The sequence below is a fragment of the Equus przewalskii genome, chromosome 2 (genome assembly GCF_037783145.1).
Source record: "Equus przewalskii isolate Varuska chromosome 2, EquPr2, whole genome shotgun sequence".
NCBI lineage: Eukaryota > Metazoa > Chordata > Mammalia > Perissodactyla > Equidae > Equus > Equus przewalskii.
Window position 1 is genome coordinate 46,664,722 of NC_091832.1, and position 24,975 is coordinate 46,689,696.

Sequence of the window (24,975 nt, forward strand, 5' to 3'; positions counted from 1 at the left end):
TGGGGATAATTAATCCCCCCAGGAGGCTGTGTTGGAGAGAAACGTCCAGTAGGCGAGGAGAGTTGGAGGCAGTTTTGATGGCACATTGGGTTTAAGTGATAGAGCCAGCAACGTTTCTGCCTGTAGGATGGAGCTTGGCAACAGGACAGCGTCGGCCGGTGGGAGTGGGTTAAACGAAATGGAATCAACGAGAGTTAAAAATTTATTATTCCATCTCAGCAGAAAGTATTTCTGTCCCCTGGTCCTGACGACGGAAAGAGAGTTTGCTGCAAAGTGGACCATTCCATTTGGGCTCTATGTGGAGCTGAGATAAAGGCTTCCCTGAGATATTAGTAATGAAACGAAGATGCTTGAAGACGGGCTTCTCTTGGAGAAGACTCTACGTCTCATTTGCTTTTTCAAAAGCTTGTCCCATAAAGATATCTCTGTTACTGCTTAAATTTGGTTCATACAGTCTAACAAACGTTTATTTCTTAACTAAAAAATCTGGCTCTTTCGTTACTCTATTCCGTGTCTGACAAAAGAGCAGTCCTGGGCCCGGGTCCCAGGCATTCCTTCTGCTGCCCCTCGGCTCCCAAACACACAACCAGGGACACACGCTCTCTACAAGAAAAGCGCACTGCCAGGGCTGTCTGTGCTTGCAATCCGGCTCTCCTTCACTTACGTTTCACTCTCATCTGGAAGAAGGGAAAGTGTCTTTTAAGGTTCTCTCCTAATTTTCACGATCATTCCTTTTGCTTTCTTTCTGCAATATTTTTTGCAATCAGAAATAAAAGTTACTTTCAAACTTTTGGGTTCTAACTAACAGCAGCAGACGTCCCGCTAGCAGAGGCAGACTCGAGCTTCACCGTGTCCGGCACCCGCAGGTGTCCGGGGAGGACTGCTTGGTCCAGCTGAGCCCCACGGCCGAGAAGGATGCAGATGGTGGAGAGCCGCCCGGCAGCTTATGGGGGTCCTAGGGACCTCCCTGGTGTGCGCTGTCTGCATTTCTTAATGAGAAACTGTTTCTCTAAAGTCAAGAGCCTCGAGCCGATGTTAATGGTTTGCACAGGCGACGCGAGAATGTACCCTTTGTCTTGTGGTCTCCGCAAACATTTTTGAAAGCAATGGAATCCTTTTTGCAAGTGAAATCTCAGGCATAACCTCAAGATACTACAGGCAAAAGCAAAGTGCTCTGATGGAAAGGGTTGGGCTCCCCAGGAACCCAGTGCTCTGGGAACACAGAACGAAATTGTGGCCGGAGGAGCCTGGCCCAGGAGCATGAGGAGTCTCCGGGGTCCACTTGCAAACTTGTAATTAAAGACATCGACTGAGAGCTCCCAGTGCTGGGGACGTGTTGCCTTCTTGGTGGACGGAAACTCCGCATGGCATCCCGCATCCTGATCAGCTCATGGGTGTGGACGCCTGCCACGAGGACCGAGAGCCAGTGATGCCTGCATCCCTGGGGTGGCACAGATGTGCTGTAGTGAGCGAGGCTCAGGCGTGCCGAAGGAGGTCCTTGGCCCCCGGGGGTCTGGCAGCAGAAGCAAAGGTTATCCTTGGCCCTGGTGAGACCTGGGGCTGAAGTCAGGACCACATAGCTCAGGAAAAATATCAGTCGGCTCGCCCACAGGGCCAGGATTTTGTGCCAAAACAAGGCCAGTACCCTCTGCAGGCTGCCCGGGCTGCCATAGCGATTCCTGGGGGCTCTGGGCAGCTGGGGCCACACTTCAGCCTTCCAGACAGCCAGCACTGACCCTTCCGGACAGCTTGGTCAAACAGAGTCATTTAGACACGATTCTCAAGCGGCTAGGTCCAGTTCTCCACTTCTCTCTTGGGAGTGGCGTTTGTAGGGAATGTGGACCTCTGCAGTTTCGGATCCCGCCTGCTCCGGCTCCCTTCTTTCACGCAAGCCCTCATCTTTTGGCTCTCAAGCCCAGTCAGCCTTGGGCGAGGCCGCTGACCGCAGGCTTCGATGGAGCATTAGTGGGGTGTCACTGAGCTCCCGGAAACTCAGTGTTGGCCAAGTGTCAAATAGCCGCCCCCAGTGCAGGACCGGGCTTGGCAAAGTGCTCGGCAGAGATGCAGCTGACCCTTCACCTTGACACCCCCACTCCCATCCGTCTCAATGCCAAGGCCCCCAGGACAACTCCAAGGGCAGATATCCCCCGTGTGCAAACCCTGGACCTACCTGCTCGTTGATCTGACACATGGTGAGGTTCTGGTCATCGCAGGAGCATGCCACACGGATGTACTTGAGCCAGCTGCCAGCCCCGGCCTGATTAGCATCCACACAGAACTTCTCACTGCCCAGGTCTTCGGAGATCTGCCCGGCAAGACAGAAAACCAAGAAGAGTCAGAGACATCCTGTGTGCTGGTCAGCACTCTCTGCATTCGCCCAACGAGAAACCCAGCTGTCTGTGCTCAGAGCAGGAAGGCAATTCAGCATCTGGACAACAGCCCACCCGCCGGGCATCTGCGGGGCCCTGGCCCACCCAGCCCACCCACGCCCGGGAGCCTCCTGGAGCCCTGTGGAGATGGGGAAGGATGGCCCTTCCCTTTCTCACCGAGCAGATCGCTGCCCTGGCCCGGCAGTAAAAAGTGCCACCAGAGATGCAAAAGTCCCCCAGTAGAGCCGCCCCAAGTGTGACAAAGCAGAGGCCACTTGAGTCTCAGAATAGAGCCTCTGCTAAGGAGAGTTGGGGCGCTGGGCTGGAGAACACCTTCTTGAAGGTAAAGGTGTTGTTGGGGTGTGTGGCTGCATACGAGCCTGGGTGTGAGTGTGCGCGCATGAGCGTGCATGTGCGAGCATGTATGCGTGTGTGCACACTCACCCCAGCGTGCACATCACCCTGAAAGTAAGAAAAACATTTAATTTTCTTAAAAGTGGAAAGTTTCCATTTGACACTCAGAAACAGGCAGACGCCCAGCCTCTCTTAACACCCTCGGAGGCCACGCGGCTCTTGACTGGCATTAGTTACTTTGTTGTTGCTGTCGTTTTCTGAACCCCTGACTCACACAAGCTGAGAGCTTCTGAGGGTGTGCACTCTGAGCAGGCTGTTTATGAGGACACCTGACTGCTGTCCCCTGCTGAGAGGGGGACTCCCTTAGGCCTGCTGGGCCCTGAGGGGGAGGCTGTAGGTGGAGTCCCTCCCATCCTCCCGCCTGCCCTGTTCAGTGCCTGCTGGGGGCTCTGAATCCAGAACGGTGGAAGCCGGCAGCACCTTAGGCGAGCTTCCTGGGCAGCCCAGCCCCGGCGCTGAGGGGTAGGGGATGGCGGGGTGGGCGCTGAGGTCACCACCACACTGAGGTCCTGGAGTAGGAAGGGTATCCAGGTGGTCACGTATGTCTGGTGGGCAAGGTGCCCTGGTGGGCAGGGGTGTCTAGGTGAGTAAATCTGTCTAGGTGGTCAGGAGAGTCCTGGCAGGCAGGTGTGTCCTAGTGCGCAGGGGTGTCCCGGTGAACAGGTGTGTCCAGGTGGGCAGGTATGTCTGGATGGGCAGGTGAATCTTGGTGGGCAGGTGTGTCCTGGTGAGCAGGGGTGATGGAAGCAAAGTGTCAGAAGGACCCGCCGAAGTCAGGGCACCATGGCTCCTATTCCCTGGAGGGTCTCCTGAGTGCCCTGTCACCAAGTGTGAGGACCTGGGAAGGGAGGGAGGCTATCCCTGGAAGCCTGGAGCAGGCTACTTCTGGCTGGAGAAACACGGTGCTTTGTGAACAGTGCAGGTGCTCTGCAAACGTCCACGGACACTTTTTAATTGGCCAGGGGCCCTGCCTTGCCTCCAAATCAGGGAGGAAACGAGGGTTCAGGAGGCAGCTGCTTTGCTGCGAGATGTGCAGAACCTGCCTCAGTCCGTCTGGGCATCCACACCCTGTGGCGCCCTGAAACCCCTCCGGGAGCCCACGGCAGCCCCTCCCAGAAACGACAAGTTTCTAGACGCGCTGAGGCTCCACTTAGCTGACCCCTCTGGAGGCTGATGTGGAACAGGGCTGTGAGCTAAGTGGCCTCGGTTCAGAGAGTTCTTCATTTTGGGGGGACTCTAACCAAATGGGCCTAATTCTGAAAGAGAAGATAGAGAGCCGAGGGCCTGGGCAGGATGGAGACGAGAGACGGGCAGGTGGGGAGGGAGGGACAACATGGCAGCAGAGGAACTCTCTGTCCTAGCCAGCCTGTCCTCAGCCACTCAGAATGCCAGACCCTCAGAATGCTGGGGGAAGGGGGCACGGCCTGCCCTGTGCTGGCTCCAGGGGGCCACTGGGCTGGCTGATGGGGGTGGGGAGGAGCGCAGGCCCACGTGGGAGAAGCCCCTCCCCAGGCACTAACCTCTCACCTCTGCACCCCAACTGCAGGAAACCCACCAAAGAAACCCACCAAGCAAACCCTGTGGTTAGTGGTCCCGTGACTCGATGAGGCAGCCTCGCCACCTTCCTCTGTCACAGGGAGGGAGTGAAGCCGACCAGCCTGACGGACCCCACCCCACCCCACTGGCGGGGGCCGGAGCTCCCTGTGGTCCCCACCTCACAGCATCTGCACAGATGGGTGCTGGCGGGGGTTGGTCTCCGTGTCTGTGTCTGTTGGCCTGTCTCTCTGGGTCTCTCCCCCTCACCACCCGCCACCCCCACGGCCCCGTCTGGGACTGGTGAAGATGGTAAAGGATGCTGTGAGCCATCACAGCCTCCCCTCCCCGCCACCAGCTTCTCCTGGGGACTAGTTGTTGACTCAAGGGTGCTGCCTCACCATGACAGGCTTGAGGCCTGTCTCCCCAAGAAACTCCTGGAAGAAGAATCTAACTAACTAACTAAACTAACTAACTAACTAACTATCTAACTACTGTTTTGAGTGCTTGGAAGCTCCCCTTCATCCAGTTTGCACATATGTGTGTGTATGAGTGTGTGCATGTGTGTGTGCGTGTGTGTGTGTATCGGGGTGCAACTCGGGGGGTCGTGGGGAGCAGTCAGTTGTGCTTTGGGAAAGGACAAATCAGCCCCACGAGGAAGTGGCCCTGAGGCAGCCGGCAGGGCCCCGACCACCCTGTGAACCACCTGCTTCCCTCCGGCTCGTGGGCATCGCCCGTCTGAACCGGTCTCCACCACCGTCTTCCCCGGCCTGCCCTCCCCTCTCCCGTCCTCACACTTCCCCAGGTGGCCGGGGCCGGCGGCAGAATGTCCTGGGTGCAGGTTTCAAATGTGGACATGGCGGTCCCGGGCTGAGCCCCGGAGGCAGATTCTCTGGGGGGCTGGACTCTGCATTCTGCCTTGTAGACTTGCTCCCCAAGGGCCTCTGTCTCCCACAGCGAGGGGAGCTCCGTGCACATGCTGGGGCGGTCCTCTGCTGTCCCCTTTCTCTCTGTCACCCTAGAGAGCATGCCTGACCTTTTAGGTAATCGAAGGACTTGTTCTGGGGGGGAATGAGGAGACGTACAGGAGGCTGAACACAGTGGCGGCCTGCCACCCTCTCTTTCCTGGAGCTTCTGCGTCATCACAGGACAGCTGGAAGGTTCCAGGCTCATCCCATTCAACCTCACACTGGAGCCCCTCCTTCTGGCACTCCCGTGGGCAGGGCCCCCACAGCGCGCTCCCAGACAGCCTGGTCTACCGTTAATCTTATTGCATCACGGGGAATCACTTTTGGATGGGAAGACCCTCCTTCCGGTAACTTCCCCCCTTCGTCTGCATAGAACAAGCCTCTCTCTTTTCCCCACGACTGCCCTGCAGGTGTGTGAACGTAGCCCATGTTCTTCCAAGCCTTCCCGTGCCAGGGTAAACATCTCCAGTTCTCTCAAGTGTGTCTGAACATGGAGACGGCTGATCGCTCACCCACAAGAGACACTGTCCTGGGCCCTCCTGCCTGTCCCCGTCCCTCCCGGGTCCAGGGCCTAGGGCTTGGAGGCCATAAATCCTCAGTGACCTCTTGCCTGGCTCTGGCTGTCCTCCCACTCCTCGGCCAGCAGCCTCTCCTTCCTGGCCAATCCTGGGAAACGTCCCTCCTCCTCGACCCAGGAGACCTGGTCACCCAACTTCTGACCATTTGGACGGTCAGCGGGTGGGAGTTACTTTCTGGTGGCCCAGGAGGTGAGAGGAGATCCCTTCTCCCTGGTGGACACCCTGGCTGGGTTTCCGGGGTGATGGCGGTTTTGGTTAACTCCTTCCTTCCAAAGAGACTCAAACTCCACCTCTGAGATGTGTCAGGTGAACTGCTGACTCCTTTCTCCAAGGAGGACAGAAGCAGCCGCGTCAGGGGCCCTGAACCAGCAGCGGATGCACTGGGAGAGGGCTGAGCCTGTGTCTGTCATAATGGCCGGGCGATGGGGGCCTCACTTGGGCCCACCTGTGCACACCTGAATGATGGAGTGGGAGGGGCCGGAGGCTCAGAAGCTGCTGCTTTTCTGTTTCAGACCAGAGGAATGCTCCCAGGGGTGGCCATGGGCCCATGCTTCTGGCCAGGTGGGCAGGACGTTGCAGGCCTGGCTTCTTGTCTGGGGAGTGGACGAACCTGTGCCATTTCTGACTCCAGAAAGGGAGAAACAGGCTGCAGACATTTGCCTCCTCCCGCCTCTTTTCCTTTCAGGTCTCTGCTCTCCTCCTGGGACATGTGCATGGCCGAGCCAGGGCCTTTGGGAACCTCACACCATGAGCCCGCGTGGACTCAGGTCTCTTTGTGCCAGTGTCGCCCCTTACTTGTTACTGTGGACCCCTGGGGCACGTGCTGTCATTGCCCCATTTTACAGGACAGGAGATGGAGGACCCAGGAGCAGGGCTGCTCCCAGCCCAGGCTGCCCCACTCCTGAGCCGTGCTGTCAGCTGCCGCCCTGCACGTTGCGCGGTCCAGAGCCAGGTCAAGGGCCAGAAGGAGGGCCTCCATGCTGGTTCCAAGAACCGCGGGATTCTGTACACTTGAATCCAGAAAACAGGTTCCTCTCCCCCGGCTTTTGGAGTGAGACTTTCCAACGCCATAAAGACGGGTCAAGGTCCTTCCCTCCCCAGCTCAGCAGGTCCTGAGGCCTGGTTTGGTCTGTGGCTCAGAGCCCTGGCCCCAGGAGGCCAATACAATTAGAAGTAGGTGGGGGAGGAACGACTGACCTGCACAGCGCCCGTCCCGGGCTGTGTGCACAGTTCTGCTCAGGGCACGAACGAGGGAGGGAGCGAGGGAAGGAAGGAGGAGGCCGCCCAGCCCCTGGCGTCTCCTACAGGCAGAGGGCTTAGCAGGCAGAGGGCTCAAGGCTGGGTCTCTCTCCAGATCTGAAGTCTGCTCCCCTGCCTGACCCCACTCCCAAGCCTGGCTCAGGGCTGCTTGGAGCTGAGTCTTGGGAATCCCAGAGCGTCGGAAGGAAGCTGCCCTCCTGCCCACTCTCCCCTACTTGGGCTTGCAGGCCTCCCTACCCCTTGTCACCCTGCCAGCTCCCCGGCTTGTAAATCCCCCCGTCAGAAACGCTGAGTTATGAAGCAAAGGGATGAAGAATTCTCTGAGCCTTGACAATTTTTTCTACCCATCGTTTGAGGTTTCCTGCACTTCTCGTTTGTGGGCTCTGCTGGGCTGGTGCGCTCCCGTTAATGGGCACAGCCAGCCGCGGGCCTGTCCGGGGTGTGCACGCAGGCCCAACGCCGAAGCATCTGTCGTCAGCTCGCCTAATGGATTCCAAGTGAGCAGGAGGGGGCGGCCCTGGAGTCTCCCCCTCGGCCCTGAGCCTGCAGCTGTAACTCGGCTCCCCAGAAGCCTGGGTACGGCGTCCACCTATGATAGTGGGTGGGAACGGGGGGGAGCAGTCTCACCTCACCCTGGCCCCTTCTTTAAGGACCCACGAGCTGACCCAGAGCCACAGGCCCTGGCCACAAAGCTGGAGGCCTCTTCTGTCTGTAGGCACACGTACATGCACACGCACACGCACACACACTGTGGTTACAATTTATGGCATCCATGAGGAGCTGGAACAGAAAGTCTATTCTTGTGACAGAAGGAGGTGGGCGAAAGGCATTCTGGAAACACCTCTGTCTGGGTGTGGACACGGAGCCTGGACGAGCTCATAAATCCCTGTCCCGACTCTCGTTATGGGGCTCGGTGGTGATATGACCAAGCACCGGGGAGAAATGTGGCTGGCGCGATGGGGTCACACTGCTGCCAGGCAGACAGGAGTCCTGGCGGGAGGGTCACAGCCTTTGGGTCCTACCTGCTTAGGCTGAGAGGGAGGTGGTGGAGGGCAGCGGGGAGGCAGGGGGAGGAAGTGAGGGGGTACGGAAAGGGGAAGGGAGGGGGGAGGGAAAGAGGGGGAGGGGAGGGAGGGAGAGAGAGAAAACAGAGTCAAGAGGGAGGTGACGGGGAGGGGGCTAGTTCTAGGAAACAGGAGTAACTCACGGAGCTGGTCCTCCAAGGTGGAGGCCAGCCTGTCTTCTAAGCTCAGGAAGAGAGAGGGATGGAGAGAGCGGTGTTTTCTGGGGCTTGTGTCAGAAAGAAGCTGAGTGGGGGCTCCTAGGACGCCCCAGCTGACCGTGGTCTCCACTGGACTTTTAGGGCCGCGGTGTGGGTGTTGTGGGGGGATGAGGGCCAGAGCCTGTTGGTCTCAGAGACTGAAGAGCACAGCCCAGGATGGGGATGCTGCAAGAGGAAGCCGGGAGCCCAATGGGGGAGACTCTGAGGCCACAGCAAGGCCGATGCCTCAAGTTCACGCCTGGAGGCCTGTTCCTGTGTTGGTCCCCAGTGGAGCCTCTCGGCTCAGAGCCGGACCCCAGACAGCACGCTCTCCAGTGTTCTGGAGCCACAGAGATCATCGAAGATCTGAGGAAAGCCATGAACCAAAAGGTGTTCAGACATCCCAATGTCACTCCAACTCCCAGTGTCCTTAGACCCTCTCCCCCAAAATATGCAGACACCCGGGTGCCATGGAGCCTCCTGGGGTTCACAGATCATCGCGCACAAAATACCCGGACCCTCGGGAGCCGCGGCGCTCCTGGGGTGCGCAGCCCTGGCTGCCAGGCGGGACCCAGACGACAGCGCCGCTCCCAGCTGCTGGGGTTCCAGCTGAGCTCTCACTCCTTCTCTGTCCCCTCCTCCCCTTCCACCTGATTCTTGCTTTCCTTCTCCCTTTTGTTTTTTTCCTCCTCGAGGTCGGGGTTACACACAAGGGGGGCAACTCTCCCAGCAGCGTCTGCGCACTTTGCAGAAAACTGGGGTGTAAGATGCAGCAAAGCTGAGTTTGGGGCTGATGTCGTGCGTCCTGAGGCCTCTCCAGGTCCCGGGCTGGTCAACAGCACACAGGGACGTGAAGAGAGGCAGACCCAGGCCGTGGGGCGTCCACGCTGCCTGTGCAGGACCCAGGTCACTGGCCTTGGTGGGAGCCGATCGCAACCTCACTCCAGGGGCGTCCCGGAACTCTGGGCCTGAGTGGGGTGTTTAGGGGCTGGGCTTCCTCCCAAGCACATGTCTCGTCCACACGGCAAGTCTACACTTTGTCTCATTGGCCATGGGCTGTCGGCAGACCGCTCACAAATAAACAGGCAAATTCGTGACCCAAACTAGTGCTCTTTAGTCTACAGGGAAATAAATGAATGAACCACAGACTCCGTCAGATACAGCAACCCCTCAGGGTGTCGGCAATGGAGAGGTCTGTTGAAACCTTAGGACCAGTGGCTGAGACATCTCTAGGGGCAGCCCATGAGGTGGGTGGGGAGCCTCACAAAGGGGTGAGCACTCCGTCACTGAGCAAATTCGAGGCGGTCTTGGTGGCCATCCCTCCAGGGTGCTCTGAAAGGGGGCTGGACTCTCTGAACCATAGGTGCCTTTCTGGCCTCCAAATTGCAGAATTGTCACTTTGATAACATGAAGGTTATCTGGAGTTCTGCCTCATTTTCCCCTTTGGAACTAAAAAGCCTCTCTTCTGCTTTGTGGCTGGGCGGAGGCCCACGGCTCCCTGCACACAGGAGCACTGTGAGGAATGTCGATTTGTCCTCGGTAGGTTGTTGAAGACACGCAGAAGGGAGCCCCGGGCCCACCCCTGGGAACGCTCGAGTGTGCGCATGCTGTGGGGACATATTTCTGGCCACAGGCTGCGGGCACCTGCCCATCTGCTCTTCAGACACATGCCAGCCGGGGGCTCTGCCCACCACAGGACAACGAGGGTCCTGGTCAGAGCGGGCCCTTTCCTAGGTCACCTGGGTGGGCAGGAAGGACAGACCCCCGGTCCATTGGGAATCTGCGGTGGGTGCCCCAGGACCCCCAAAGGGACAAAGCAGCCTTGGCAGTGAGTGGGAGAGGGGACTCAGGAAACAGGCTCCGTCCCGTGTGCCTCCCTTCAAGACCCTGTCTGTCCACCTGTGTGTTTGGAGTTTCTTGGGGTGCCCCAAAGAGCAAGCCCCCGGTCACCGCAGAGAGCCCAGGGCCCGGCCTCAGTCCCAGCAGGAGAGGGTCCTCCTCACAGACCGGGGGCGGGCGGCTGAGCCAGGGGCTGAGGGGCGGGGGGCCAGGGACCCTCCGTCTGTGGGGTGGCTGGCTGCTGCAGCCACTCCCAGCGGACACGCGTGTCTGCCGACAGCATCGCTGGGAGCAGGGGACAGCACACGTTGTTTCTCTGGAGATGCTGTTTTTAAACTGAACTTCTGTCCTGGGGAACCCCGTTTATGGATGCGCCCTCTTTAAAGGGGTGCTGCGTTGTGGTCGAATGGGAAGTTCTCCCTGCCGGTGAGTGCCCGCGGCGGCTGCTAGCTCGCCGGCTTCGGCTGGGGGCAGGTGGAGAGGGCCTTGTCTAGAGGAGGCGGGCAGCCCTCTATCTTAGGGGGGACGTCGCGGGAGCAGCAAGAATGAGCGACTCCGCCGGTCGCCCCCAGGAGACAGCTGGGACCCTAGGATCTGGCCCCGGAGCTCCTGACACATGCCCAGTGCTAACACCATCCCACATCCTCACAGGGAAGGCAGGTATGTCACCAGTGGGGCCCGCCTCAGGTGACAGTGATGGCACAGTCATGTCCTCCTAGCCAAGCCCAGGACACTAGGGTGGGTCACACGCCACCGAGAGTTCCAAGTAAAAGCAAGTGGGATGGCTTGTTGACAGCAGCTCCCGGGGCAGCTGGGCCTGGGCCCTGCTCCGCCCTCTTCCTGCAGATGGTCTGGGTGGGAGACATCCCAGGACTGGCCTGATGTCACCGTGGAGATGCCTGTGTTGGGCTCCCTCCTGGCTGAAATCTCCTGTGTCTCTCAGTGCAGGACAAGTGGGTGCTTCACACCCCGCCAGGCTGAGTCCTGAGTCCCCCAGCTGTGCTGACCACCAGGCCCCGTGAACCTGTGCCGGTCCTGCCTGCAGGGACGACCACTGGAAGCGAGCGGAACCATCACACCAGGTCGACCCAACCCACTTCTGTGGCCTTTCTGGGGCATCTCTCACAAGCACCAAGACCGGATTTCAGCTGCTGTGTGGACAACAGGGTCAAAGCAAAGGTTTCGGGCTGGCCCTGAGTCTGCCAAGCAAAGCAAGCAACTGCAGACTCAGGGCTTCCCTTCCACCTGAGCCCCGAGGAGATGGCTGCACACATGGCCGGCCACTTGCCAGAGTGGGTCCCTGGAGAAGTTTCTGACCTCACATAATCCAGGTGTAAGTGGGTGTAAATGCTCTGCCCTCCGTGTCCCCGCTGCCCGGCACCGTGGTGGGGGAATGGAGACCCAGCTTGAGGGTGCCCACATACAGAAGCATGGTCCCACCGGGGGCTCCCAGCAAACACCAGCAAGGAGGGGCCCAGGCCAGCCCCACCCCAGCCTCATGGGGGTTCGGCTCCTTGTCGGGTGGAAACGTCCACTTCCGGTCTTGCTGCTTTGTTTGGACCGGAGGCCGACCAGAGGTGCTCGGGGAAGGGCAGAGTTGTGAAAAGCCACCAAAGTGCCAACACCCGGGACAGTTGGGACAGGTAAAGGCTGTGGGTGCAGAGAAGCCCCCCAAATCCTGGCCTGGCTTGTGAAGTCCCCGCAGCTTGCAGGTTTCACTCCCGGGCCCCTCCCGGCCCCACAGCTGGCCTCAGGCCCGCCCCGCTCCCTGGGCCGATGTGGTTAAACGCCAACAGCCCCAGCACCTTTTCAAACCCTAATTTGACTTGAAGCTGGGCCAAGAGCAGAAGTCTCTGAGCCTAGGGCTGCACACGACCACAGCCTCAGCTGTGACATTCTGAAGTGAGAAACTTTTGTTTTGTTTTTTGATCATAAAAAAAGATTGGAAAAAAAGCCCAAACAACCAAAACCAAAGGCTCGTGGCAGGTCCTTGCCCAGGGTGAGGTGGGAGCCCGGCTCTGCCCACAGGAAGCGGTTCCTCTACCGAGTTGATGCAAGGCCCCCCGGGGGTGTCACATTCATAACCTTTTTCTGGTCACACAGACGGTGACGAACGGCAGAGCTGGCGAACGGGGCACCCCCACAGCAGGTGCAAGAGGAATTCCCGCAATGGCTAAACCGAGGCAAATCGGGGGTGGGGGCTTCCAAAACCCACCGGCACTCTCAGGGTGCCGGACAAAGGCCTAAGTGTGGAAGCCAATTGCCAGGCCAAGGTGCCCACCAAGGATCCCCAGGGCCTCCTCCAGCAGCCCTGTCCCCCTGGCTGGCACTTCTGCATCCTCCAGCCCACAACCTGGGGAGGCGCTGCTCAGAGGCCTGGGGCCTCCTTACCCTCAGACCTGCTCAGATGTCCCCATCACTGTGGACAAGGATCAACGCAGGCTGCACCCGCAAGAGACTTCCAGATGCGCCTCTCAGAGAACCCAACACATCGGGCTGAGGGAGGCTCGGGATCTTCGCACCCCTTCCTGTTTAGACATCCTCCTGCTCTCTGGAGAGGTCAGCGATGTGCAGAACCGTGGCCCCACAGAGCCTGGCCCCCGGGGCTCTCTCCACCACACCCTTGCTCGGGAGGAGGCAAGTCCCTCTGGCCACCACCACCCTGCAGACTGCTGACGCTGCGATGACCGCTCCTCCAGCTGCTAAGTCTCACTACGGTCACTATAGTCGCTAGATGCTCACATCTTCCTGAGGGGCAGCCACTGTGGTAGCCACATTTGTAGATGAGGAAACTGAGGTACACAGAGGTGAATAACTGGCCCAATGTCGCACAGCCAGAAAGGGGCAGACCAGCTGGATAGTGGGCACTGGCTGCCCATCTCACCCCTTTCATGATCTGTGGGGACCAGTGCCATGCCTCCCGGCCGGGGTTGCCCTTCTCATCTCTCCTCTACTTGAGGATGCTAGCCAAGAGCAAGAGAAGCTTCCAGAGCCTCACCAAGGAGTAGTGTTCACTCGGGGCTCACAGAATGTCTCCACAGATGGAGGGATGGATGGACAGATAGATGGTGGATGGGTGGTTGAGGGTGGATGGATGGATGAGTAGATGGATGAATGGATGGATGGATGGTTGGGTGGATGGATGAGTAGATGGATGGATGGATGGCTAGATGGATGACGGGGTAGATGATGCATCATGGATAGATGGATGGATGGATGGATGAAGAGCACAGTCCTTCCAACCTGCCCAGATACCTCTGGCTTCCTCCACCTCCCAGGTGAGATACAAGGGAACATCCTGCAAGGAGTTGTAAAGGTGGCAGAACACAGGGACTCCTCTCCCAGGGGCGTGCCTTGATCCCACACATGGGGGTAGGCCCCTCTGAGTGGATCTCACAGCCCCCGCCCCACCCATCACAGTACGGACCACAGAGTGCCGTTGCCTGTCTTATCCACATAATTTCTTCCTCTTCCTCTGGATGACAAGGGCCGATTCCCACAGCGAGGCAGACAGTGGGTGCTCAGTGAATGTCTGGGGGACAAACGAATGAACTAAGGTGCCTCAAGACAACTGAGACTGCCTCCCAAGCTGCTGTAGGCCTTTGCCCAGTGGGCCTTTCTCTCCTCATCTCCCCTCTCCACATTCTGGACCCTTTCCCTTCTCATTCCTGAATGGCTTCTGCCGAAGGAGGTACAAGCCCTCCTAGTCGCTCTGCCCTCTGGAAATCAGTTGCAATTTTTCCCGGGTCCAGTGTTACGGCGCTGTTGTCCTGTGTTCAGCGTTACCGTGCGATGTTCCCCCCAGGTCCGTGTGGCAGCATCCTGTTTCCCAGGGCAGAGGCCGCGCCGGCTCCTCCAGCTCAGCACTGTGGGAGCCAGCGCACACTAGGGCCTGGCGGGCGGCTGGGTGGATCCAGCCAGGTCATGTTTAGTGCCTTCCCTGCGGCTGACTCAGTCTCTCCGAGCCCATCCTTCTTCCTTCTCCAAGGGACGTGTCGGTCTGCGGAAGCTCCGTGACCCATCGCCTTCCGTATCAGGCCTCATGTTCTGAGATCAGCCCCCGCAAATAGCTCAAATCTCAGCGGGCCGAATCTCAACAAATACCTTGCCAATGCCCATAGCGAGGACTTCTCCCAGCTCTTTGACATGCAGAAATGGTCATTGGCAGAGGGCTCCTGGTGCAGGCGGTGTTGTCTTTGGATGTCCTGCAAATAGCCAGCTCTGGCCTCTTCCCCCAGCAGGCCCAGGTATGCATCCACAAAAATGCTGGCCTGGGCCTGCGCCTTTGTTTTGGCTTATAGAGGGAGGAGGTGTGCTTTCCTCCCAACAGCTCATTGTAACGATTCTACCGCCTAGGATTTCTGTTTCTTCCGGGTGCTCCGGAGCTCGGGGCCCCGGGGTTCTGTAACTGTCATCTATTGGGCCTATCCTTTCTCTTGCACCAACCCTCCCAGTGCATCAGACTAAGAGACAGGGCAATGTTGGGTTTCTGGCTCATGTGGGCTTCTTTTGGATTCTCCAGTTCTCAGGCTCTGTCATCCTGGCCAGAGGCCATCCAGGTTCTCAGTGAGGGGCCTTGAGCTGCACGCCAGGCCTGCGCTTGGATGCAGGCTCAGCCTGCGACATCTCCCTGGGCACCCTAAGCCGGCTTCCTTCCCAAGCTGTGGGCACATTGGGTCAGATCAGCAAGTTTGGAAATGATTCATAGACAGAGGTGCGGCAAAGTCAGTCTTGAATGACAAATGGAACCAATTAAATTCAATAGCTCTCCCTCTTTCCCCGTGTTCCAGCCAGTTCCTACGGCCAGTCACCTTTGACGAAATATATTAAAGGAATTAAAAGTGTGTCCCCCATGATATTACCTGGATCCCTTTCAAGTCCATACCAGCCAAGTTCAAACATCTATTCAACCCCAGGAAATAGAATCGAAACGGTTTATTAAAAATCTAATCACAAGCATTCATATGACACAAATGGTTCAGAGCTGCACCCACCAACCCCACGGCCTCTCCCAGGGGCAGCACAATGCAGCCGATTACCCAGAATTTAAATGGGGGTGTTTTAAGAGCCTTGGAACATTTTAATCGGGATCTTTCTTTGTGGGTTCCGCTATTGTACTCTTTTCATTTAAGAAAGGCAAAGGAGGGGAGGACACACTCACTTTCTTCCCTTGAGTGAGCTGCACGTAGGACTTATTCTGGCAGATCTGTTTCTACTGGTGTTGTCAGGATATGAATGAAAACCCACGGGAAAAGAGAGCACTCTGCTTGCTTAATTAAAGGGGTGCAGCGCGGTTTAGGGCAGCTAGCCCGTCTGCTGTCCTGTATGGACACTTCCCCAGGTGACTGGATGGGAGTTCTCGCAAGAGAGCGGCCATGTGTGTGCAGAGATGGTCCTTTCCCTCCTTGGGGTGGGTGTGGCTGGGGGGGGAGCATTGTTTCTTGGGGGAGGGGCCGTTAGTGGTCTCCCTTGCACTTTGGGCTTTCTGGATCTCTGGCTCCTCCGCAGACAGTCGGGACACCCATGGGTACAGATGAGTTACCTTTGAAGTCTTCCTAGCCAGTGGCAGCCACCCAGGGCTTGATCGTGGAGCCCCTCTCCAGTGACGGAGACCCCAAACCTCCTCTGGGTGGAGGCGTTGGACACCTGGTCTCTGGTGTGGCTCTTGAGGGAGAACTATGTCCTGGAGACTCTGCCAGAGCCACCCCATGTAGTGCCTGCCCGGCCAGTGCTGGCTGCAACTCCACGCAGCAAGGCCTGGGTAGCTCAAGCTGGCAAGCAGGTCCCCAGCGAGCCCTCGAAGGTCAGGAATGTCCACCAAACTGGTGGTTTCCCTTCGGCACACACAGCTCCTCCCCTCTGTTGGGGCATAGGCTCTTTTCTAGAAGGTTCTCTGACCCTGTGAGGACATTCAGCCCTGAGGTATGCCAGATGCATAATGTTCCCCAAACCCTTTATTTCGTTTCACTCTCTAAACAGCTATTACTCTACTTTTACTTTAATTTTTTTTTCTAGTCTTCCTCTCTAAATGATGACTATTTTAAAATTATTTTTAAGTAAAAATAATCACTTTGATTCTTTCCTACGGGTCTTGTTTTGAAGACAAGTTTTTTTTTTCTATTTAACATCCAATTTAATTTTTTAAAAACATAGTGAAAAATATAACAGAATCAGAATATTTAAAATAAGTACCCTCGCTTCTCAAACCAGTAATTCTTTAAGTCGTATCAACTATAAATTATGAAAACTAAATTCAGAAGTAATTACTATAAAATACATGACTGCTTCCACTTTTGTCAGCATCTTACATTTACACGTACACTCTATGGTGGACGCAGAAATTCTCTGAAAGCTTCATCTCCTTGGGGCCTTGAGCTAGATATTAGAGCCACAGGCAATGGACACACAAAGTCAGAACGCTGGCCTTTGGGATTCAGCCTTTTGTTGGTACAAGATGGTGACAAGGCGTCTCAGGGGCTGGCTTGGACTGGGGACTCCCCGGTTGGCCAAGTCAGGGCTGTGTGGAAGGCTTCTGCTTGGGGTCCCCAACAACACTCCTTGGGATGCCTGGCTGCGGGGTCGGCTCATGGAGCCACCTCTGGGAAGGATGTGCTGCCCCAGGTCCTGGCCTCCAGCTTGCTGTGCGCCGGGGAGGGCTGAGCGGAGGCCGTGGCACGTGGAGATGCACCCTTAGGATGACTGCCTGCTTTGTCCAGGGCCACGGCACAGGGGCATGACTCGCCGCGGAGGCAGCTTCTCAAGGCTGTGCTCTGCGTTCCACGAGCATGCCAAGGGGTCCTCGAATGACTGATGAGAAAACCCACCATCCGCGGGTTTTCTGCAGAGGCTGGTGGAGAAATTTTTGGATTCTCATGGAACTCAGATCCCAGAATGTTTCAATGAACAGCTCACTTGCAGATGGTAATTAGACTTCATTTGGGCGGGGTAACTCTGAGTGAAAACATCCCCCAGCTTGGCCAAGTCACCTCTCACTTGACCTCGGCTCAGTTTCTCCTCCAGTGACCTGCGTCGGACGAGCTCTTTTCCTTTTCATGTGTTTGGGTGGAGGAGGATTCAAATTAGGTTTGAGATTTTCATCTCGTGGCTTCTCGAGGGCTGTCCTTTCACGGGAATCTTAAAGAGTAACTAGTCTCCTCGGGGAGCTGGTAAGTTGAGACACAGCCGTGAAATTGGGTTGTATGCATGTTTCTGGACAACAGACACTTGGGCCCAGCTGTTTCAGGGAGGAACTGGGGCTGGCAGCCCCGGCACGTCCCAGTGTCTCCGGAAAAGCCGTGTGGCTGTTGATGCGTTGGGCTTGAGGGTCAGCCAAAAGCTAGCTTCTTGCAAGATCCCTACCCGCCCTGCAAAGCCAAGAGCTTGCATTCCACCTTCCTCTCTGTGGGGTGAGACCCTCCCAAATCACGCATGCCGTGCGATCCACACGCACGACCTCCTGTCATTGCAAATGGAGAGGTGGCCCCCCTGTGACAGCCAGATCTCCGAGCTGCAGGGACCCTCTGCTTGTCAGAGTGCAGACACCAGAAGACATGTACCCCTTCTTTACCTGGTCGACATCTCACAAACAAAGCAGAGCAAAAGAAACCATGCTGGCGGAGCCCCTTGCTCCCCCCAAATGCCACAAAGTTCCCTTTGTGCGCTGGTAGACTGGGGCAGACCAAGACTCGGTGTTCGAAGGCGCGGTTACAGCCTGATATTATGCAATAGGATGTTAACCACACATTCTAATAAAAAAATAAAACAAATAATAATAAACATTTGACCTAGAGGAAAGATCTTTCGCGAGACGCCCTAATCATTTTTCTGCTCCGACCTCAGTTTTCCTGGACCGGCTCCAGCCAGCCCAGGGTGGTGCGACAGCCTTTTTCTTGGAGGGAACAAAAGGTCTTTTCAGTCCTAAGGGCCGTCAAGTTTACCCAAATATTCTCAGCTTACTACTCGCCCCTTTCTGAATTGATATTTCCAATAAAAGGACACTTTGTATCTTTAAGCCACACTGGCCCCCTGAGCGAGGATGCGGAGGGCAGGGAAGCCCCCTGCGCAGCCTGGCCGGCCACTTCCTTGGAGACGAGCGGGAAAGAGGCGTCCATGGCATAATGGGCCGGCAGTGGGCAGCCCAGGGCTGAGCGCAGTGGTCAAGGCTGGGCGCCAAGGGAAGGAGGAGACAGGTACCCTCCACTGACCCTTGTGTCAGCATTGCCCACAGCCCCTGTCCTCCCGGCACTGGTTCTAATTTTGGGCAAGCCTGTCCAGTCTGTGAGCAACTGCCAGGCACGTGAGGTCATGAGTGTGCTCGGTGGCGGCGGGAGAGAATTCCTTCCAGCCGGGCCGGGCTGCGCAAGGCCTGTGTTCTCCGGCTGTTGGCACGCCAGGGCAGGGGGCGGCCACATGGGAGCCTGCCTTTCACGACAGGGCAGGGCTATTTCTGAGCATCGGCTCTTCCCCATCTGCCCAGACTCTCTCCTGCTAGCCAGCCTCAGAGCCCTGACCCATGTGTGAGTGTGTGCGTGTGTGCGCACTTGTGTGCATGAGTGCATGGATTGCATGTGTGTGTGCACATGTGTGAGTGCATGAGTGTGCACGTGTGCATGTTTGCGCCCCCAAGCATGCACACGCATGCAACCGACACCTTTTAGAGTGGTCTCCGCAGCCCACAAAGGGCATTTCCTTCCACCCCAGCCTCCTCCAAACGGCTCTGATTAGCGTTAATGATAATTCTCATTAATCACCTTGGGTTGTGCAGAATGGAAACGAGGCCGCGGCGAAGTGACAGCAGCCACTTAGGTGTATTTATGACTTGTGTGTGCAGCAGCAGCGCCGGCCCTGACACCTCTGGCCTGTGGCTGACATGAGGGCTGACATTTGGGTCCGCCAGCTGCCCGGCACAGAGCCCCCAGTGTTTCTTCTCCTCGCCCAACCTCAGGGACGCCACCAGCCAGGGGCCCCTCCTTGTGCACAGCTGAGCAAGGTCGGGGAGGGGGAGCTTTGGGGCGTGGGCAGCCTTCCCCCAGTGCTGAGGAGGAAGAGGTGGGAGGGGCACTTGTATCTCCGTCCTTCACAAGCAGAGCTGCATACCCACTTTCCTCTCCCTGACCCCGGGGGGGTCGCCTGCTCTGCGTGTGTGTCCCCACTCAGGGGTGGGACTGCATCTGATCTACCTGTGACCCTCAGGAGTGTGCACAGTAGGTGCTTGGAGGTGTTTGTGGCTCTGCGACGGGCTGAGCATGCAGAGGAGAAGGGCAGCTGCAGTGGGCCCCACCGGAGTGCCCCTGAGCAGCCATCCCAGGGCCTCCGGTCATTGCTGAGTCCGGGGGAACCCTGCAACTCAACTCAGGTACACCCGAACCAACCACACTGAACCCACAGCCCTCTGACTCCGGGTTGCTTCCAGGAGACCCCTCCTCGCCCCTGCAGCCTCACCCACTGAGTCACTTCCCCACTGAGACAAGCCGGATTTATTCTGCGGCCCCCTGCACGTTTCCTCCCTTTTATCTCCACCTGCAGCCCTGGCCGGGGATGCTCCATGTGGGTTCGGACGGCAGGACGCACAGGTGTGGGAAGAACGGAGCTCGTAGAGGATTAGGCAGCCCTAAAACACGCCGCTTCCTTAAGAAGCAAAAAACGTGTCTTTCTCGGGGCTCAAGGAAGAGTGGGTCCATATGTAGTCTTCTGGTCCTCCTGGCCGGACCGCGATAATTAAAATGTGCTCTGGTTTCCATAAGGCCCACCTGTCCCCCTGGCAGCTGGGTGGGGGAAGGAAGGAATCGCCTGGGCAGCAAATAACTATGTTGCCATCAGTCTGGTTTAATTTTGCCCTGGCACCAGGGGGCCACGTGCAGGAGCACAGGGTCATTTCCAGGCTGTTGCCAGGGTGAGGAGGGCAGGGAAGCGTGGCCGGGCAGTGGACATTCTGGATGTGGGAGGCTCCATCGACCTGGGCTGAAATGAGAAGGAGCCATTGCTGAGCTTATCAGAGGAGGGGCTCTGGGTTAGAACCCAGAGCGCCAACTCTGGGCACCTCGAGGGGCTGCAGCTCGTCTCCAGGCCTATCTGCAGCCCTCCAGCACAAGGTCAAGGTGAGCTCTGTGAAGGCTGCTGTGCAGGGCTATTTGGCAAACAAGGAACCCCGGAGGAACCGTTAAACCGCCCATACCCCAGACCTCACAGGGGAGGAACAGCATCCTGAGCACATGACCTGCCACGCCACTGTGAAAAGGGGGTGGGTTTGGGGCGGGTCTGACCCCCACGCCCTTCCACACGCCCACCTGAAGTTCTGAGCCTGAGTCGGAAGCTGGGGGGAGTGGCGGAGGGGCAGCACTTTGATCTCCCCTCCAGGCCACATGCCCCTGGCCCGTAGAAAAGATGAAGGGGCTCATTCACGTTTCTGAAGACCTCCAGGGCTGGCTCAAGAGGAGGCCTGGGCCCCTCTGGTCCCTAATCTGGGGGCATCCGCTTTCGGTTGAGCGGTTTGTGCTGGGGGTGGGACCTGCATGGATCCGGGTTTTGTTTTCTTTTGGGCTTTTCTCCTCCTCCTTTCTCCTCCTCCTCTTCCCTTCTCTTCAAAAGGATTTTGGTCCCAACATCCAGCGTCCTGCGGGTTTCCTCAGGTGGCCGTAATCATGTTGGAAGACGACCGTCAGGCCAGCCTCATGGCTGCACCTCTGCGGCCGGCTCAGAGCTGCGCAGGAGGCAGGGGTGCAGGCTTGTTTGGAAGGTGGCCTTTTTTGGGGGGCAAAGTGAGAATATTACGAATTTTATACTTATGAAATCTAGGCTGGATCGCAGACCGCTTCACCATGGGCGAAGCAGCCTCGTCTGAGGCCTGGGAGGACATGGAAGTCCCAGCCGCTCCTTGCTCGCCTGGATTCCTGGGCTCAGAGCGTTCCCGGGCCATCAACCCCGTGACTCCCTCCGCGGTGGGAGGGCTTCCCCAGAAATGAATACCTCCCCTGAGAATGTTTAATTAAGGACAACGTGGGAATGTCCATTTCACGCTGGCGGTTAAACTAGTTGTCAAAGGACAATGACAGTGGACAGACAGCAATTCCTGAGGCACCAGCCCGTGGGGTGGGCAGCCCCTCTGATGCTGATGTTGTCAGGAGAGGATGGCAGCCTCGTGCCCCGGGCCGTAGGTCTGTGGTGCTGCCTTTGGTCCCTGAGGCTCAGAGCTGCCCAGGGGAGGTCATCTGTGTCCACACTGACTTGGATTTGCTGGGTCAGAAAGATCCTCCCTGAAGTCATTGGTGGGATGGGCACAGCAGCCCCCCAGATTCCGGGATCCGTCTCTCTGTTCCTGGGGGAGCAGTCACAAGGGGGCCTTCACTGGTCCTGAAATAATGAGGATGCGAGTCGTGGGCTCTTTAAATCCCTGCTTTCCAGCAAGCTCTGAAGAGACACACTCCTGTTCCTGAGGGCGATGTCTGTCTGTGCCCATGTCTGTATCAGGTCCACATCCACATCCACATCCACATCTAGTTTTGAATCAAGCCGTCAGTATCCTTCTCCCTCTGAGGTGACCTGTGTTCTCAGTCACATTTGTACAAGTGACCCCTGTGCTGGTCTTCTGGTGACCGTCCGGCCCCCGTGGGTGCCTATCTCCTTCCTCCAGGGAGCCCCCCAGACCCCCGCCCTCGGCACGTCTCCTGTTTAATTCCTTCCCTCTCCTTGCAGGATCCACGGCTTGTGCTGGTAACGTGCCTGTGTCTCTGTTCTTCCTGCCTCTCTGTTCTCAGGGGAAGGACTCCTGGGGGCGTCCCATGCACAGGGCGGGCGAGCCATGTGTCCCCTCTGGCCACAGAGTTTCAGTTTGAAATAGGCACTACGAATGCTGGAGGTGAGTGGGGGGTGTGCCAGAACAGGAAGGATGAGGTCACCAGAGTCAAAATGAGGCCACTCCACACTCCAAGGAGGAAAGTCTGCCTGAGAGGTGGGACTGAGTCAAGAGGGGTTGCTTTCCTCCGCCTCCCGATGGACATCCGGCGGCTGGCTGGCCGCCAGCAGAAGTCTGGTCTGGGCGGTGGCCAGTTGGGCCCTGTCATTTCCCACCGACTGGCTGAGTCTCCTTTGATCCCACTCTTCCCCTGGCCCGTCTGGGGCCTGCTCCCAAAGTCCAGGACGCGTTCCTTCCTCGGTCTTCCCTCCAAGAAAGCCGGGGTTTGGCAGGTGTCATGCCCAAAATGAACTTCAGGGTTGTGGCCGGGTAAAATTTGGGCTGCACCATAGACAAATGCCGTGGCTGTTATTTGTGTTTGACAAATCTCTCTCTCTCTCTTTTTTAGCTTTTTTCTTTTCTTAACAAAACGATGATTATCATGGACCACACACAACTTGGGGGGGGGGTGCGCTGTTCTGCATGGTGGAAGCAGGGGCTCCTCAGCTGCCTGGAACATTGGAGAAGGTTCTTGGTCACACTTCAGTGTGGCCTCCGGATAGCACACAGCTTCAGGTGGCTTCCTCGTACACAGAGACCCCTGCCTCCAGCTCCCACCAGGTGCTGAGTGCAGGTGAGGCACGCAGGCTGAAATGGGGTCAGGAGGAAGGAGCCCCTGCAGGCCGGGATGGTGCAGACTCGTGGTTCAAAGGCAGAGGCCTCTGAATGAGAGTCTGTGGCCCCGTCCACCCACCCTAGTAGAGCCGAAATGTGGGACGAGGAATGCTGTCTCTTAAAACCGTCCCCCACTTCAAAAAGGCTTTTCATGCTGCTCAATGGGACCCTGTTTCGCGGACACTGCGGTGATTGTTGTCAGTGTCTTCGCTCAGTCACAGAGAAGAGGCTCTGTTGGAGAACACCAGCGCGCAGAAAGCCCCTCCTCCCCGCAGCAGCACAGCACACGCGCATCTGGCACCGTTTTGTGACTTTCCAGGGACGTTCCACTTTGGAAAAATGGAGTAGCTTGGTCCCAATGGGACCTGAGAGGGACGAGGCGCTGGGGCAGGACGGCTCGGCGGCTCCTGTCTGCGCCCCAGGGCTGTCTCTCCTCCCACCGCGGCCCCTGCCCCCACAGCCTGGCTGAAGTCTCCCTCCACTCAGTGAGGACCCGGCATGGCGTCCAGCTCCAAACGCCTCTCATCCCAGAGCCCACGCTCACGCTTGACCCGCCTCTGCCAGAGGCTCATCCACAGTCTGGGTGCCCAAAGGACAAGGAGACGGGGGCCACCGTGACCGAGATGCACGCAAGCCAGCTGCAGTGTTCTTGGCCTCCGTTCCCCATCGGGGACTTGTGACCCACCGGAGGGACGTGCGCTCATCGCAGAGCCCGACGGCCTCTATCCCGGCAGAGCCCAAGCTTTCATCCGAGAACAAAGAGCAGTGCAGGTTCTAGAAGACTCCGCTGCTTCCAGAGGTGACCGGCCTCGCTTGCCTGAAGTCCCGCCAACCACCTTTGGTTGCAGCGGAAAACATCTCCTGGGACTGAAGTCCGCGGTCCCTAACACGTGAGCTCTGCACACATGGTCGTCATTAAAGTGCCGTGTCCCGGAGGATGAGATAAAAGAAGTGTTTGATTCATTTACCAGAGCTTTCAAATATGTGACAATTAGGGACAAGGGACGCTGGCCCTGCTCAGGGGAACGCATGGAGTTAATTATGTTTGCCTGTTACTTCTTGCTCGCCGTCAGCCGCTGAAGGGACCCCGTCCCAAGGGGCAGGCCGCCTCTAAAGAGCTGTCTGCGCCTTCAGAGGCTGCCTGTCTCCACGTGGGCCGGGCTGCACGTCTAAGTCCAGACAAAAGCACACGCACACAGCGTCCGTTCTCCGAGAGACCTTACACATGACACATGTCTGAAGCCCTTGTCTGATGCCAACTTCTAAATAAACATCACTTTTTAGCAAGGGTGTTGCTTTTAACGGGGGCTCGTTTTCCAGGCTTCTGAGCTCTGGCTGCTGATTTCTCTCCAGTCACACCGAGGACACGTTTTCGTTCTTTTTTTTTCTTTTCCAGGGGGAAAGAAGTTAAGATTGCCAACAATTTTCTAAAGACCCTTTAAAAGAAGGCCCGAAGAGAAGGAGCTGTGCAAGTTGATGAGGATAAACAATGATGACAGGTGGAGTGGAGGGTGAAATTCGAACTCTGAAGTAACTGCAAATAGAGATTTCTTGCAGATGGCGCGGACAGGCCCCGCCTCGGGAAGGCCGCTGTGCTGGCGCTCCTGACGGGCCCGGGCCGCGTGGGTCCGGCTGTTTGTGCCTCCTCCTGGAAGCTTCTCGGCAAGCTCCGGGAGGAGGGGAGAGCCTCACGCCTTGAGAGAGAGAGGGTCAGGAGTGGCTGTTTTCGTGTGATCCCGGGTAGAAAGAGAGTCATCCTCCCCAGGAGGGCTGGCCAGCCTTCGCCGTGTGGCATGAGTTTAATTTGTGCCCCCGATTTTCTGCATTTAAGAAATGATTCTGAGGTTTTAAAAAATACATATATTCAAAGACTCCAGTGGGCAAACGGAGGCTTCAAGTCAATCAGCTGAAGGATGGCCCCGGATGACAATGGCAGCAGTGGCGGCACTAATGTGCTCCCTCTGGCTTTCCACAGGGGTGCTGGCCACTGTTCGAGTCTCTGCATTTTCTGTTCTCCTCCGTGTACCGAGGAGCATCCGTTTCCCTCAAAATGGTTTGAATTAGGGGTGAGCTCACCTCCTCTCTTGGCATGAGTCATCGCCCACGGTGACGGTGCAGAGACTCAGAATCAGGTGGAAATCAGACATGATTTCCTATCGTTTGGTGGATTATCCCCGCTGCTACTTGA

General features: G+C 57.3%; 1 protein-coding gene and 2 long non-coding RNA genes across 13 annotated transcripts in view; 2 read left to right on the plus strand and 1 right to left on the minus strand.

Moving 5' to 3' along the window:
* PRDM16 (PR/SET domain 16) overlaps nucleotides 1-24,975 on the minus strand; it is a 347,520-nt gene that overhangs the window by 51,802 nt on the left and 270,743 nt on the right. For all 11 annotated transcript variants that reach the window (XM_070604854.1, XM_070604818.1, XM_070604796.1 and 8 more), the window contains one exon: nucleotides 2,171-2,305. In XM_070604854.1, coding sequence (XP_070460955.1) covers nucleotides 2,171-2,305 — 135 coding nt within the window. The remainder of the gene's footprint in view (nucleotides 1-2,170; nucleotides 2,306-24,975) is intronic.
* On the plus strand, nucleotides 6,287-7,438 carry LOC139081054 (uncharacterized). Its single transcript, XR_011536006.1, has 2 exons — nucleotides 6,287-6,423; nucleotides 6,548-7,438. It is a non-coding gene; the product is annotated as an uncharacterized lncRNA (long non-coding RNA).
* Nucleotides 19,406-24,089, plus strand: LOC139081042 (uncharacterized). The gene is made up of 3 exons (XR_011535988.1): nucleotides 19,406-19,577; nucleotides 21,914-22,076; nucleotides 22,522-24,089. It is a non-coding gene; the product is annotated as an uncharacterized lncRNA (long non-coding RNA).